The following is an 18,325-nucleotide window of genomic DNA, read 5'->3' on the forward strand; positions in this document are numbered from 1 at the left end:
CATGAAAATATCAAACAGAACTTTTTTCTTTACATAATGATTAGTGTTTAAATTAGAATACTTACTGACAAATAGTTCTAAAGCTTTTGTACAGTAGTTTTACAAATATGAAACTTGATATTAAAACATACTTGTTTACGCCAGATTGATTGGTTAATAGTTAAATAATGCAGATAATTTCAGACGTTTAGCCAAATTATTTGATTTAAATCAATTATTAATAGTAGTGTTAAATTAAAATGATATTAACATTTGGACAGTGAATAATCTTGTAAGTAAAAACCAATAACAACCTTTAAATATGTAAATAGTATTCATACGCACATTGTAATTGTAGTGTTATGAAAAGTGAGTGCGGTACATCTCAGCAAAGTGTTAATCCATTTTTTAAAGATGTTTTAAAATTTATTTCTTAACAGTGATGTGTTTTTGATCATACTTTGTAACTATCCTTTAGATTTTGTTCAGTGTTCCTTAGTTTGTTCTGTTGTAGTTACTAAACTTTTATTTGAATTTGTTCAGTGTTTTCTTTTCTTACTACAAAAAAATGATGGAGATAACTGATAGCTCTTTCCTGATGTAGATTTTTGAAAATATATTTAAAAAAGGTTAAATTTTTATGAAGTAAGCGGTACTATAAACTTATTTGGTTTTAAAACCCCTACAATAAATAATGCTGCACAACAATGCCGTAATATACAACACCGTATAATGAATTCAGATTCATTATAACTGGCAATACTATTTTAATTTTAATAATACTCTGAACCCTCAAAAAATATTTGGCATAGAAAACACTTCCATAAATCAGTCTTGTGATTAATTGACTCATTTTTCTGAGCATGTGTGGTTACATATAAATGTGGTAGCATGCTTGACTGTCTTGCATAGATTTCACTTATTAAAATGTATGTTGCTTATCTGCTTAAATTAAAATATAATTATGATAATTCAAAACCCTTAATAACAAAAAATTAAATGTCATGTCATATATTAAATCTTTTAATATCATGTCAGATATTAAAAAAAAATAAAAACTCACCCTAATTTTAATTTTATTATTAAGAATAAAACAAAAATTTTATTAATTAATCATATTTTTGTGTCAATTATTTTATTAAGTTATTATTTATTTTCAAATGGAAGCATCTTCTTAAAAGTATAATATTTAATTTCTTAAATAATAAATATGAATTAATCTATTTAGATATTAATACTCTATTGCATGCCTGTAATATGTCTACTATTTTTAGTAGATATGTTAATATTTATTACTAGCTATTATATTTATTAGTTAGTAGCTTTTGCCTCTTGTTTATTTTCTTAATTGCTCGTATTTTTTTTTTCTTTCTTCCTCAAGCTTTTTGATCTCTTTTGTTTACTCATTCATTTTATATAAATAATATATTTAATCCATTGTTTTATATAATTATTTTTAGGTAAACTAGTTTTTGAAAATTTTATTCAGTATGATAGTGGAAAACAATTTAAAATTTACTCAACTAATAAATATTTCAACTATCTGTAGATTTATAACTAAACCATTTTTAATTATCAGTATGAACTCATCTGTAACTGGATTGATGTAGCACTATTATTTCTCATTATTTGTATTTATCAGTTTCCCACTTTTCTTAAAGTGAAAGTATTTTAATTTAATTATTTCGAATTTAGCATCTGATTTGATAAAAGTTCTGCATTATATTTAATAAAAAAAACATTCAGCCACTCAACCCATAAAATAACATTTATAAAAAGTTTAAGATATTAATGGATTTGCTGTAGTACTAAAATTTATTAAATATGTTTTAATGAATTAAAATTTGAGAGGTGGTATTATTGGCAAATACTATGTTTATGAATTGTTAATTTTTGGACAAAATGGAACCTTGTATAGTACAAATTTCAGTCATTAAAAGTTTCAAGAAAAAAAATTATGGGAAAAGTAAAGAAAATCTACAATAACCGATTGATTTACATTTCAGTAGTATTTTGAACCTCACCATTTCCACGTTAACTTGTTCTAATCTAATCACAGATTAAATTTACTGTCCATTTCACCAAGAACAGGAAGCGTATTACGAACTTGCTATTGTTTTTGTATTTCATAGATATTTAATAGTTATATTAGCATGTTAACCACATTGTATTATTTCTTGACTAATTACACACCTAAATAGCAATATTTACTTGTTGAAACATCTCATGATTCTTTTAACCTCAATCAGTGTTTTAAAATATATTTAAAAAAAATGAAATTTATATTTAAAAAAATTATTTTTATAGTAGTAAATATAAGCAGTTTTAAGCATTAATTTAATTTTTTTTTTTAACTAATTCTCCAATTTTTCAATTTAATTTTGAAAAAAATTATAACAGTAAAATCTATTTCTTATTTCTTGGAACTATGTTAGCACTTATCTTTCAATAAAAATAAAATTTATATTATAGAAAATTATTTTTATAGCAGTCATTATTTTTATATAAGCTACTTCTCTTATTTTCTTTCATATTTTGTTTTTTGACAAAATGTATTTTTATTTAATATAAAAAAGAAACATCTTTCTTCTCTAGTGTAAAAACATACACTTCAACTAAAACAATTCTTGTTTATAAATATAAAAACATATGTTTTAAGGCCTAAGAATGCTGTATCTGAAGCATTAAATTTCTTTTACTTCAATATAAATAAGTAATGCAAACATTCATGAAGAGATAAATTCAACATGACCTTTCCTTAAGATGTAATGATTTGGGATAAGAATTATGAAAGGCTACAAGATCAGTTGAACCTGTGAACTTACCCAATGAAATTTAAACAGTTTAAAATAAACTAGGAGAAATGTGAAATATAAAAAATGAGATAGAGGCTAGAGATAAAGGTTTGTTAAATGATATAACTTCGGGTAGAAAAATTTACTTATTTTTATGTGGACATCACAACAGATGGAAAGTGGGTCATGAGATCACTAGTAGAATAGCCAAAACAAACAAATTTATGTCAAAGAATAAAGCATTAGTTGTGGGATAGATCAATTCCACAGAAGTTAAAAATGCTAATTTACACAGTATATTATGTTAATGTAATTAATTATGCAGCAATAACATGAGTAATATCTGATTTTAATATGATTTTTTGGAGCTGTGAGCACAGATGATTGTACTGCAGATACTATAACTGTGTTACATTTCAGTAACAGTACATTAAAAGATGGTCCGTGATATCTGCCAACCCAATGGTAGAACAGTAGTGTCTCAGCCTTTTATCTAGAAAGTCCCTGGTTTGAATCCTAATCAGGTATGGTGTTTTTCATATGCTACAAAGTTTACATTCCATATTCCTATGCAAAAACTTCAAGCTCATCAGCCAAAGAAAAATAAAAATCAAAATGTAAAATTATTTAATAATTTTTTTTTAAATTTTGAACTGATATGTTTGGCTGCCTATCATGTAACATATCTATAGATTAATTAAATATCATATTTCTTATTCTGACTGTCTTGTTTTGCATAGTAACTGTACGTATAACTGAATAGTTCTGACTATGCTTTTCCAGTACCATTATAGTTGCATGTATTGTTTTATGTTGTTTCATTATATTTTTTAAGTTGTTTACACATGAAAACATTACGGGAATAAAAATTAAAAAAGTAAATAATAATCATTAATCATTCTGTCACTGTAATTATTATCATAATCATCAAGTAAGATATATTCATTGGAACTTAAATATTCTCTACAAATTTGTATGTTCTATACTTCCTCTTGTTGTATTCTGCTGCAGCATTCCTGTTCCAAATGATTGATTTGAATTTTTCATCCTAGTCATTTTATATTCAATAACTGGGAATACCGTCCGTCAGTTAATTAAAATTCTTTGGATTACTCCTGTTTTATGTGACTTTTTTTATAGTTTATGTATAACTTATTTTTCTACAATACATCCTGATAGTTCTTTGCCAATTAGTGTTTTTTGGAACTTTACAATAAACAGCATTAACTATTTTTTTCTTGATAAATCTATTTCCCTCTTCATTTGTAAATAAAAATACATTCATACATACCCTAATATGTCTACGTGTTATTTATCTCTCACAATTTATGTCTTAAAATATAACATATTAAGACATAGTATAAGAAAATATAATTACTGAGAATTCTGTATACATTTACATAGTATTACTCGTATGTAATTAAGTTTAATATCTATATACTATGTTAAATTTTTATTCTAAGATATCTATAACTGCTTTATTGTTTATTTTTCCCATTGATAATCCTAAACTCAGGTACAGTAAAAGTTATTCATCTACAGTTTTTTTTCTTACTTATATTTATAATGTGGTAAATATACTGTACTTATTAACTACTGCAACCTAACAGAACACAATACAAAAGTGAACTCACCATTATTTGTCACATTGTTTGCTGGTGACTGTGAGAAAACACACACCTAATTATCAATTAGCTTTAAATAACCCATCTACCTTCCTGATAAGACATATAAGTCACCCACAACACATTTTTAATGTGTTGTGGGTGACTTAAATATCATTTAGTGGTTGGCTTTCATTTTAACATTAATACTTCATACACAGAATATATTTTAAATTCATTACACATATTTGATTAATATACATGATAAAGTATAAAGTAAAGCCTATATCCATAGTATTGTAAACCGTTGTCAAAACAAAAAAATAAAAATAAAAAATTTTTTTTTTTTACCTTAAAAAAGTGTGAACATCTCACCTGAAATGAATTCCTTGCATACACAATACACATAGTTTATTTCTTAATTTTGCTGCATTTTCAGTTGCATTTTGTGATTACCCCTGAGATTTTGTTAAGTTAGTTCTGTTGTAGTTATAAATCCTTTGATTTAAGTATTTTTTTTCTTGAAAAATGCTAATGTAGTAAGAACATATACCTGCTTTCCATATAGATTTCTTAATATTTTTTTAAATTAGTAATACTACATAAATAAATTACCATAATTATTTATTAAGTTTTAACATTAAACTATCATTGTAAAATACTGCATTGAGTAGGCTGTGCCAGTATGTACTGGGTACTTATAGTTTAGGACTTTAAAGTGGTGATAGGTGCGGGGTTTTCGATCTTCCACAAATAGGATTCTAGCTTAGTTCCTGAGGTCTACGTGATAGTATTAGGTGTTTGATGTCTTCTTTGAAGGCAGAATTTACTGGGGCGAAATTACTGATGTAGATATCCCTCGGGGCATCTGCATCGGTGGCATCTCATGAGGCCAGACTGAGCATTGTGGAATGTGATCAGTTTGAGAGCAAGAAGATGACCTCCAATTAAGCCATAACTGGCAAGGAACAGAGGTGGTGGGGTAGCGACCAGACACACTACGAGGCGGGATCTTTTCCCCTCAGGGGGGAATCGAGATGTCACTGAAATATCAGGAAATTTTGTTATTCTTCAACTTAATAGAAAATGTATTTATAAATAGTTGTAAACATGTTAACCTAAGAGCCATAACATTTCATTAAATGTGACTTCAACCAGGACAATTTTGTCCTTACTTTAACAGTTATTGCAGTACTGCCCAAGTAGCATGACAGCATTTTACTATACACCTTTTCTGGGAGGCCAGTATGAGAAATATTTTATTACGAGAATATCATAGCACTGAACTGAATACAATCAACCTCCTAAAGTGACAGTGTATATTCTAACATATCAAAGAAAAAACAGTTTTTATAAAACTAATATTTTAGAGAAATTTTACATTTATTTAATTAATAACAAACTAATCAACAAACAAATTAAATTCGAGAACGACATATTATTTAAATAAATTGTTAACAATAATTAATGATTTTCGAGTTTGCCAAACTGCTGTCATTTTATGTTATCATAAAAATTGAGATTACTTTATTGACAAGACGTATTTTACTTTAATGTATGAGTTATTTTAATTTTATTACCATGACGATCGATGTTTTATATATATATTGTCGTCGAATAGCTTCGACGGCTTGTAATTCATAACCTTGTCGTGGCCCTGAAAAGGGCCGTTTTTTGCGTTAGCTCTGAGAAGAGATGTTGAGTTCGGAAGCTGGTCTCTGGAGTAGTCAGGAGTTGCAGCCCGTCTATTGAAGTCAGACCGAGCTTCCCCTCAGCGGAAGTTGGGTCCTCACTACAATGTGGCAGTGGTGGCCCCGCAGTGTCGGGTCGGCGTCGGTCGTCCTTCGCCGGCGCGGCCGAGGCGGTTCTCCCCGAGTGATCCCACGCTGGGCCTGCTCTTACTGCTGAGTCCGCCAGCCAGGGCGATTGAAGCCCGACGAGCTGGAGCGGGAAGGTAGCGTCCGCGTCCAGCGGCTCCCTCGACGGGCCGGCCAGGCCTGCTGCTCTGGCAGGGATGTTGACATCCTCCTGGAGGTCCCACGTTGAGAGAGCCAGGAAACTTTTTCTGTGTTCTTCCGTCTTCTTCTCTTTCTTGGTCTCCAGGTGGTGGTCGACGATGAATTGAGAATTCGGAACGGAACGCAGCAATTGCGGGAGTTTCATTATTTCTTTCTACAGATCGCAGAGCCTGGACAATGTCCTTTGCGGCTGTATCTTTCTATTATCGGGAGGGTTTCATGGGTTATTCAGTGGCGGTTATAAATTTTAAGTTTTATTTATTGACGGATTTAGTGATTTGCGTTCCTATCCATACGGACCAGCGTGAAAATTATTTGCTGGGTCTGATCGTGGGAGATTAGGCTTTTGAGCCTCGTTTTCCAGGCATGATTCCCTTTCAGTCCGTCCGCTGAAGTCCATTCAGTGCTAATGCCTTTCAGGATAGCAGGAACACGCCCACCGGGGCCCTAGTTATCTGGAGGGAGCAGTCCTTCTTGGATGGAGTCGCATGTGCTGAATTGAGAATACACTCTCGTGCACGCTCTTTTATTGGAGCCTGAGAGTAGTGGGGCCGCAGCGCCGCTATGGTGGGAGAACTGCGCGTTCATCAGCACGGCTGGAGTAATGTTTGTACCAGCGCGTACGTATACTGTATGTCAGCTCACGTCTGAGTTGCTAACATGTTCGTCCGCCACTTTTAATTAAACATATATATGGTAACAATATATATATATATATATATAAATTTTCTTAATTTGATATATTTTATTTCAATTTTTTCTATTTTTACTATTTTAAATGACTTTTTATACATCTTATAATTAATTGGATATTCCTGAAGATGGATAATAGTCTGAAAGCGCTCGAATGACTTAAACTTTTATATATTGGTAAGCTGAACTTTATTATTTACATATTATATATAATATAAAATGGGTGACATGTTGAGAAAACTTAACCCAAATTATATCTTTAGTTTGCTAATTTAAAAAATAATCATATTGTGTCATATAAATGTCTTTTGCCACTTCTATAACATCAAATATATATACATATACATATAATGTATATACACTCACACAGGACTGTATATTTTTATATTATCAATCACTCTGATATTTGAAATTTGTTAAAATTACAATTTATATAAAATGTAAATGCACTAGTGAAAAAAATTAGTATTTAAACATTGTTTTTGATAAATTTAGTTCTGTTTTGGATCTTAAATAAACACTGGAAAAATGCCTGTTTAACTTATCTAAGGGACATCGAAACTTTTTATTGGTAGTTAAATGTAGGTATTAATATTTTATAATTAAGTCGTAGTAGGCATTCTGATAGAAGCATCTGACGACTGGCAGCTAGATGAAAAAATTCTACTTGTGGACTGTTTCAAAGTAATATAAGTATTAAAAAATTAATAAAAAAAGATTACACTATAAGTGGATTACTCTTTTCTTAGTAAAAAATCACCAACAATACTTTTAATAAAAAACAAGTAGTTATTTTTACTTTCTACAATTTAAAAAAAACAAACTAATTAACTTTCATCAATAGAATGAATTTTGTCTATAGATTAGTTAAATGTGATATTTTGCTAAGCTCTTTTGATTTTTATTTTAATTAGTTAATTATGTTGTAGTACATTTTGCATGGTACTTGTTTACTTAAAACTGTATGCACTTAAATAACCATAAAAACTGTTAATAGAATTATTTTTAATGATCTTATTTATGTGTACATTTATAATGTTTAAATTATCATTTCAGACTGATTATTTTCATCTTCCATTAACTGTTGTTCTTTTATTTTATATTTATTATTTTTTTTTTTAGTTAATTGAGAAAATATGAGAAAACCCTGATAAACTATTTTGAATGTATATTTTTATTTGTATAAAATTGGGCTATGTTGGATAAACAAGGTATTTTTGGGTACTAACATTAACAACGCTTTCATTATATATTACTTCCACACCTAATGTCAAATGTTCAGTTAACTAACTAGCAAAGTAGTAGAGTAAATTTTATCAGATATACTGCTGTTTATATAACTTAATTGTCCAAATAATAAGTTCAAGCACAATTTTTATTTAGCTTAGTAATTCAAATATCTTTTGTATTTCAAGAAAGAAAAATTTACTTTCATATTATGTGTTCAACGTTAACACAATTAAAATATTTGGGTTTAATCATTTCTTAAAATTATTAATTTTAAGATGAATCTAACCAAGTTTTACATTGATTAAAAGCTCTGAGTTTAGTTAAAATGTTTTCTGCTATGCACAAATAATATTTATTAGTGATTAGTGTTGTTGCAATCCTAGTTGGATTGAGATTCCATCAGAATGAGAAAATTCTAAAACGATTATAAACTTACAAACATGTAACACTTAACTTATAACATATAAACTTCAGTCAGTTAATCAAAGTCAGCTGTTGGCATAATGAAATTACAAAAAACAATGCCAGTCACAGATAAAAATTACCAATGTAATTTTTACTGTTTTGGTGATTTAAGAAACCACACTTATTTTTAAAATTTGGATTTATTTTAAAGATAATCATTCTGCTTAATTATAATGCAAATGCAAACATTTTCTGCTTAACTATGTAGGAAAGGGGAACTTATGGATTACTCTTTTCTAAAACCATTACTCCCATTTACAGATTCTATACTCCAGAATTCCCATCACAAGGTTCATTTATATTATTTATCCAAATTTAGAAAAAGGTGTCGTTCCTTCTTTTTACAAGTGGCAGTTGTTTTCTGATTATGTTAAAATTGAATATCCCTTTTCATCTTTACAAAAACAGATTCAAAATTTTCACAAGTAAACAGTGGCAAATACCATATATATATATTGTATATTTTATAATCAAAAACCAACTTGAAGAACTCGAATACAGAATCACAAAGTAAATGAAATGACACTCACCTTATTTTTCTTTTCTTTATTCCAATAACTCTTTCGTGGGATCCCGCATCATCAGTTGTATATAAATTATATAAAATTACATATCAAAACAGAAATTTTTTTTAGAAAAAATTAAAAGATTAAAATTAAAATTACTATCATATATAGAAAACTTGAAGTTAATTAAACAAAATAATTACATACATTAAATACGATGTCAATTAGGAATTCAAATTTAAAATTAAGTTTAAAAATAAAATAATTGTAAGATTTATATCATGTAACCTGGCCAGCCAATGTTAAATTTTTGAGTCGATTTGAAATTATTTATATACATTCTGATTATATTTATTTTTATCTAAAAACGTGCTGTCATTTGTTGCTGCTTTTATAACAGTGTCATCTTCATACTCTGTCTGAAATTTGATAAGTTGAAAATTCTTTTGTACTTATATGCATATAAAAAATCTCTCCAAAATGCCCAAACTTTTACTATTATTATTTAAATTAAATTTCTTGATTTCCACTATTTCCAAATTTGTCCGAATATCAGATACAGAATGTTTATTATTAAAAAGGAGGTCAGCAATATTAGATAAATCCAATTTAGCATTTTTAAGAAAAATCAGTCTCATTACTTTATTATCGCACCTCGTATATATGGTCACAATCATTATATTTTATTTTATAAATTCCGCATGAATTATATAAATCAGTGTGATTTTTTTTTAATATATTTTACATATATGTTGTCAATTTCTTGTGTATCATGTATAGATATAAGAGTTGTATTATTATTAATTTTTGAAATTTGTTTTTTGTATGTATTATCAATTAAAGAAACATTATAACCATTATGTTTAGCAATTTATTTTATAATATATATTTTTTTGTTTAATTTTCTTTTATTTTTATTATATTGTGTGTAATTAGTTGCTATATTAACTATGAGTGCATTTTTACTAATTTTGTGTGACCACGGATGATTTGAATTTCTATGTATTATGGTTTTATTGGTTGTGGGTTTCCTATATATTGACATTATAAATTGATTATTTCTCTTAATTTTGATAATAACATCTAGAAAATTTATTTCTCTATTTATGTCAATTTCAAAAGTAAATTTCAAACTATTATAATATGAATTAATTTTATTCAAAATTATTAAATTTTCATTGTGTATAATGGGATTATAAACTACAAAAACATCATCAACATACCTAGTCCATAATAGGGAATCATGTGTATGAATAATGTCATAAATAATTTTATCTACAAAATCCTGTAAATAAACCTTGGACATGATAGCTGATAATTCCTGAATATAATATTTAAACCAGCATACAAGACAAACAATCATATACTAAAATATTTAAAAAATAACAATCACACTGATTTATATAATTCATGCGGAATTTATAAAATAAAATGCAGTGATTGTGACCGTGTATATATATATATATATATATATATATATATATATATATAGTTAAAACTAATAGGTCTTTTAAAACTAGATTTTTAGAACACATTAGAAATTATAAAAATGCTAAATTGGGTTTATCTAATGTTGCTGACCTTTTTAATAATAAACATTCTGTATCTGATATTCGAATAAATTTGGAAATAGTGGAAATCAAGAAATTTAATTTAAATAATAATAAAAAAAGTTTGGGCATTTTGGAGAGATTTTTTATTTACATATAAGTACAAAAGAATTTCCAACTTATCAACTTTCAGACAGAGTATGAAGATGACTGTTATAAAAGCAGCAACAAATGACAGCACGTTTTTAGATAAAAATAAAAAAATCAGAATGTATATAAATAATTTCAAATCGACTCAATAATGTAACATTGGCTGGCCAGGTTACATGATATAAATCTTATAATTATTTTATTTTTAAACTTAATTATAAATTTTAATTCTTAATTGACGTCATATTTAAATATGACGTCTATCTTAAATATCTCTTACTCTATGAATCATGAGACCTTGCCATTGGTGAGGGAGCTTGATTTCTCAGTGATACAGAGCAGCTGTACTGAAGTTGCAACCATATCGGAGAGGTAACTGTTGAGAGTCAGACTAAGGAATGATTCCTGAAAGTGGGCAGCAGCTCTTTCAGTAGTTGTTAAGGGCATAGGTCAAGACAACTTAAACAGCCATATCAACATCACTCAGTCCTCTGAGTACTACGCAGCTGAAAGCAATGGAAAACTACAGCGACTTTTTTTCCAAGAAATGTAGCTCTCTGCATTTTCATATAGCAATGATTGAGGTGCCTTCCTTGGTAAAATATTCCGGAGGTAAACTAGTCCCCCGTTTGGATATCTGGGTGGGGACTACTAAGGAAGGGGTCACAAGAAAAATAAAAAATAACATTCTATGAGTCGGAGCATAGAATGTTAGAAGTCTAAAAAAGGTTGGTAGGTTAGAAAATTTAAAGAGGGAAATGGATAGGATAAATGTAGATGTAGTAGGAATTAGTGAGCTTTGGTGGGAAGAGGAAAATGACTTTTGGTAGGTGATTTTAGAATAATTAACTAAGCTTCAAATAATGGGCAGGCAGGAGTAGGTTTCGTAATGAACAAGAAGATAGGGAAGAGAGTAGAGTATTTTAAAATGAATAGCGATAGAATCATTGTAATAAGGATAAAATCAAAACCTAGGCCAACAACAATTGTAAACGTCTTTATGCCTACAGTGCCCATGTTGATGATGAGGTAGAGTGTGTATACAAAGAAATTGATGAAGCAATTAAACAGATAAAAGGGAATGGAAATTTAATATTAGTTGGAGATTGGAATGCAAGCATTGGAAAAGGCAAGGACGGAAATATTGTGGGTGAATACGAGCTGGGGAAAAGGAATGAAAGAGGGGACCGACTCATTGAGTTTTGCACAAAGTATAATTTAGTAATTGCCAACATACAGTTTAAAAATTATAATAGAAGAATATACACAAGGAAAAAACCAGGTGATATTGCAAGGTATCAGATAGATTATATCATGGTTAAACAAAGATTTAGAAATCAACTCGCCAACTGCAAAACTTACCATGGAGCAGACATTGATAGCGACCATAATTTAGTGATAATGAAATGTAGATTGGGGTTTAAAAACCTGAAGAAAAGGTGTCAGATGAATCTGTGGATTTTAGAGAAGCTTGAGGAAGAGGAGGTAAAGAAGATTTTTGAGGACATCGGAAGAGGTCTGAGTAAAAAAGATAAGGTAGAAAATGTAGAAGAAGAATGGGAGAATGTTAAAAAAAGGAAATTCTTAAATCAGCAGAAGCGAACTTGGGCGAAATAAAGAGAACTGGTAGAAAACCTTGTGTTTCAGACGATACATTGCAGCTGATGGATGAACGTAGAAAATATAAGAATGCTAGTGATGGAGAAAGTAAAACAAACTATAGACAATTAAGAAATACTATAAACGGGAAGTGCAAATTAGCGAAAGAAGAGTGGATTAAAGAAAAGTGTTCGGAAGTGGAAAGAGAAATGAAGATTCGTAAAGTAGACGGAGCATACAGGAAAAAAAGGAAAATTTTGGTGTAAATAAATTAAAATCTAATGTGTTAAACAAAGATGATACACCGATTTATAATATGAAAGGCCAAGTCGATAGGTGGGTGGAATATATTGAAGAGTTTTACGGAAATTAATTAGGTGAAAGGGGAGAAACAATACTGAGATCTGAAATTTAGAGAGCATTATTTAGGGAGCAGAAAGGCTCCTGGAATAGACGGAATACCTGTAGAATTACTGCGCAATGCACGTGAGGAAGCGATTGATAGATTATACAAACTAGTGTGTAATATTTATGAAAAAGGGGAAGTTCCATCAGACTTCAAAAAAAAGTGTTATAGTCATGATACCAAAGGATGCAGGAGCAGATAAATGTGAAGAATACAGATCTATTAGCTTAACTAGCCATGGATAAAAAATCTTAGAATTCTGTACAGAAGAATTGAGAGGAGAGTGGAAGAAGTGTTAGGAGAAGACCAATTTGGTTTCAGAAAAAGTATAGGGACAAGGGAAGCAATTTTAGGCCTCAGATTAATAGTAGAAGGAAGATTAAAGAAAAACACACCAACATACTTGGCGTTTATAGACCTAGAAAAGGCATTCAATAACGTAGACTGGAATAACATTAAAAAACATTTTAAAAAAATTAGGGTTCAAATACAGAGATAGAAGAACGATTGCTAACATTTACAGGAACCAAACAGCAACAGTAATAATTGAAGAACATAAGAAAGAAGCCGTAATAAGAAAGGGAATCCGACAAGGATGTTTCCTATCCTCGTTACTTTTTAATCTTTACATAGAACTAGCAGTTAATGATGTTAAAAAACAATTTAGATTCGGAGTAACAGTACAAGGTGAAAGATAAAGATGCTACAATTTGCTGATGATATAGTAATACTAGCTGAGAGTAAAAAGGATTTAGAAGAAACAATGAACGGCATGGATGAAGTCCTACACAACAACTACCGCATGAATATAAACAAGAACAAAAGAAATTAATGAAATTTAGTACAAATAATGAAGATGGACCAGTGAACGTGACAATAGGAAGAGAAAAGTTTTTGGAGGTAGAAGAATTTTTTTATTTGGGAAGTAGAATTACTAATGATGGACGAAGCAGGAGCAATATAAAATGCTGAATAGCACAGGCGACATTAGCTTTCAGTCAGAAATATAATTTTTTTACATCAAAAACTAATTTAAATGTCAGGAAAAGATTTTTGAAAGTATATGTTTGGAGCGTCGCTTTATATGGAGGTGAAACTTGGACGATTGGAATATCTTAGAAGAAAAGATTAGAAGCTTTTGAAGTGTTGTGCTGTAGGAGAATGTGAAAAATCAGATGGGTGGATAAAGTGACAAATCAAGAGGTGTTGCTGCAAATCGATGAAGAAAGAAGCATTTGGAAAAATACAGTTAAAAGAAAAGACAGACTTATAGGCCACATGTTAAGTCATCCTGGAATAGTCGCCTTACTACATAGGGAATCTTGGAGATCTGCATCAAACCAGTCAAATGACTGAAGACAAAAAAAAATTTAAATATATGTAATTATTTTATTTAATTAATTTCCTGTTTTCTATATATGATAGTAATTTTAATTTTAATCTTTTAATTTTTTCTAAAAAGAATTGTTTTATTTTGATATGTAATTTTATATAATTTATATACAACCGATGATGCAGGATCCTGTGAAAGTGCTATTGGAATAAAGAAAAGAAAATTAAGGTAAGTGTCATTTCATTTACTTTGTAATTCTGTATTTGGATTGTTCTAGTTGGTTTTTGATTATAAAAAAAAAAACAATATATTGGTACAGAGATATATGGGTGTTATAAGTATTGACTTTAGAAAGTATATATATGCAATTAAAAACAATTACCATTTGTAAAACGAAGGAAACACACCTTTTTCTAAATTTTGATAAATAGTTAAAGTATCTAATATATATGATATATTAGATACTTATAATATATATAGAATTCTAGATGTATTATCTACTATGTATTTTGCAGTCTTTTAACAGTTCATTTGCGATCGTGTCACAAATCCATCAGCTCATACTTGATCCATGGTCATTGGTTCTTCCGGTCATTCTGTATGTTTGTCATGGTTTAGGTGCCATCAAAGAATTATTTTTCACTAAAACCATTTCAGATTTATACAAATCCAACAAGTTTTTTTATCCAAACCCCAAGACAAAACTTATGGAAAACTTTTACTATACTGGATAAAATAAAAATAGCCGTAGGTTATTATGCAAAAATAGTTATTACAATTTTATTGTATGTTTAAGGTAATTTAGAAACAGTAATAGTGAGTTTCTTACTCCTTTTTTTAGATAACCTTATGTTCATTCCACTTGCTTTTTAAATTTTTTGAAATTACTGCTTAATCTATTATAGAAATAGTTTAATGATAAATGAAGTTCGATCTAAAATTAAAACACTTAAATTCAAAGCTTGAAGTTTATAGATTTGAGACTGTAGTTGGCCAATTATACAGTATAACAGTAATATTTACTTTTTACTGTAACAATAATAATATAAATAGAAAATTATGTATTTATTATTAATTACTTGTTTATAATAGTGTTTTGTTCATTAGAGATTTTTAAAAATAATTTTGAATGCTATAATGTTAGAATTAGTGAGACGATTTTTGTGATGAAGAAAATTATATAAATATTTACTTCACAGTACTCAGAGGGTGGATAATACACATTGCCCTTTAAGTGTTGTAGTTTTTGATGTTATTATCAGTGTTAATGTAAACATCTTACAAGATGAAATTTTTGTTGAAAAGTACTACCCATTTTGTTATATATATTTTCCATCAATTTTTTTTTTGCCACAGCAATCTCATATCAAACTACATTGTCTTTTTCTTTGGTGATAGTGCTTTTATGTCCACCTATCTTTGATTAGATTATGTTTTTATTAACATATTTTTTCTTGGCAACAATTTAATGGAGATATTATCATTGGCACATCATTCATGTTTCTTTCCATATCACAGTGAACCAGACCATAATATGAGTCTGTTTATAATTATCGGTGTCTAATGTTCATCATCCTATCTCCTTACAAGTTTTTGAGATTTGTAACTTTTCCATGCTCATTTTGTTTTATTTCCAAATTAAATACAAATTTTGACCTGTAACCATCCTTAATGTATGAACATATTAAATAAAGCTGTTTGTTTTAACACAATGGTATTTTATTCTTCAGTATATTGTTTATAGTTTCAAATGTTGTTTGTGTTGCTATGATTTTAATCCCAGAACTGTATAGAATACAGGTTTACTATTGTTAAGAAAGTTTTATCAAAAAAAAAAAAGAATGTTGTGCTTTGTTATGTAAGTACTTTATAGAAAGGTGTGTTGATCTTGATCATGTTTATTAACAGGCAATTTGCCAATTACATGAAATCTATAAAACTGAAGCGTTCATCATTCCAAAATTTAGCTGAAAGTTGATGATGTTTTATTTTTCTTGGTACTGGATTCAATTGCTGTTTGATAAGTGACATTGTACATTATATGTGATTTTCACTTTCCTCTTGATCTTTTGCTTTCAATACAAATATCTGTATAACTAAAATGGAATATTAACTAATAGTAGTATGACATGTCATACTACTATTAGTTAATTTTTTTTTTCAATTATAAACTAAGTAATTTAGGATAATTGAGGTAAATGATAGTTGTATTACTATGAAAAAGAAATGCTAGTAAACCCTGCATCACAATGTGTTGCAGCTCATGGAACAAATTTTTTGATATTTAATGTATGTTTCTACAACATCATTCTCTTACTATTGATCATGTACTCAAAAAATTACGGATTTGTTAAACTCTTTATTTAGACAAAATATATACATTGTTACTCTGCGATGTATTTTTATTGTCATCAACAAAACATTAAAATTGTATTATTGTAATCATATAGATGTTATCTTTTTCAGGTTTTTTCTTATTAATACATAGGTTAATATTTAGTAATCTGGATATATGTTATATTTTTCAATGTTGTTCAATATTTCAGGCAAGTACTTAAAAAACGTGATCCAGTGTACCAAGCTTTATGGGCAAACAACACAGATTTTGATGAAGTTCTAATATCTCCAGTAATGATTCAGGATCACATGCCAGACAAAGTACTTGATGCGTTAAACAAGGTACTGCATTTTATGATTGAATTATGTAATAATTTGAGTGTTATCTAATATATATGTATATGTCATTATATTAGCCATTATAATTATTTAGTTTCTATAAAGCTGTTTTTATTATGAATATTATTTTATATTAATATTATTTTTCCTTCTTTTTGAGTTTTTTTGGGGCATTGACTACTTTGGTCATTAGCCCCTTCCCACTTCAAAAAAAAAGAAAAGATGAAACACTTAAATTTTTAAAATTTTCATTCTTTTGATGAACTAGCACTGTTAACTTTTTCTTACTTACAAATCGAACAAATTCAGAAATTAATCACAAAGAATTTAGATTCTTGAACATATCCCAAAAATTTTTTGGTTTACCGCCTAGGCTTTCCTTTCAGCCATCCTTTCTTGCACCTTTTTGCATTCTTCTCACGGCCTCAACTTCTGATGACAACGTGTCTAAGGCCTCGGACATGGCATCTTCCTCCCTCTCTGATACTAATGATGTTCTGCGACTGATATCAGGTGATGACAGCTTAGATGGTGCAGTTAGCATTGTTGTTATTAAATCAAAACTCGATGCTATCCCTAGTGATGCATTTTCAGCGGCTGACGAACTCGATTTGATCTCTATAGATGTACTTGGGGCAGCTGAAATACATGCTCTCTCCATAGTTGTCCTCTGGACTTTTAGAGGTTCTATAGCACACAATCTATAAGGTCTGTGTCTGGTGCTTTCCCGATAATTACTTGCACCTTCATTGCACTACTCACAGATTTCTCCTGTACTGTTGCAACACCCGCCTTTGCCTTGTAACTTGTCGATGGAGAGATTTTTTTGCCTTTTCCAGATGTATTGTGATCTTTATGTACTACATTGGTTGTTGGTGTCATGGTCGCAGGTTTGACTGACTCTTTACGCTGCAAAGGTATCTTCCTTGTGTCAACAATGTCAGTCTGACGATGTCTACGACTGACATTTGGTGATGATAATTTAGACGGATCGGTCAGCATGGATGTTACTGATTCCAAACTCGACTCGATCCCTAGTGACATACTTGGCCCGGCTGAAGCACTCGTACTGTCCTTTGATGCCATCTGGGCTTTTGGAGGTTCCATATGTGCCTGTTCAGTAACTTCTACGTCTGGTACTATCTCCATTATTACCTACACCTCCAATGGACTACTTTCACGCTTTTTCTGTGCCCTTGCCACACCCTCCCTCGTCCTATGGCTGGTCGAAGGAGTAATGGATTTGGCTTTTTCTGATGTTACTTTGTACTTATGCACATCAGCTGGTGGTCCTATGATCGCGGGTTTTGTTATTTCTTTC

General features: G+C 29.5%; 1 protein-coding gene across 1 annotated transcript in view; it reads left to right on the forward strand.

Annotated features, from left to right (window-relative positions):
* inaE (inactivation no afterpotential E) overlaps positions 1 to 18,325 on the forward strand; it is a 148,814-nt gene that overhangs the window by 95,255 nt on the left and 35,234 nt on the right. Inside the window, exon 13 of the mRNA XM_075361887.1 lies at positions 16,875 to 17,007. Coding sequence (XP_075218002.1) covers positions 16,875 to 17,007 — 133 coding nt within the window. The remainder of the gene's footprint in view (positions 1 to 16,874; positions 17,008 to 18,325) is intronic.

This window comes from Lycorma delicatula, chromosome 4 (genome assembly GCF_047948215.1).
Source record: "Lycorma delicatula isolate Av1 chromosome 4, ASM4794821v1, whole genome shotgun sequence".
NCBI classification, from domain to species: Eukaryota; Metazoa; Arthropoda; class Insecta; order Hemiptera; family Fulgoridae; genus Lycorma; species Lycorma delicatula.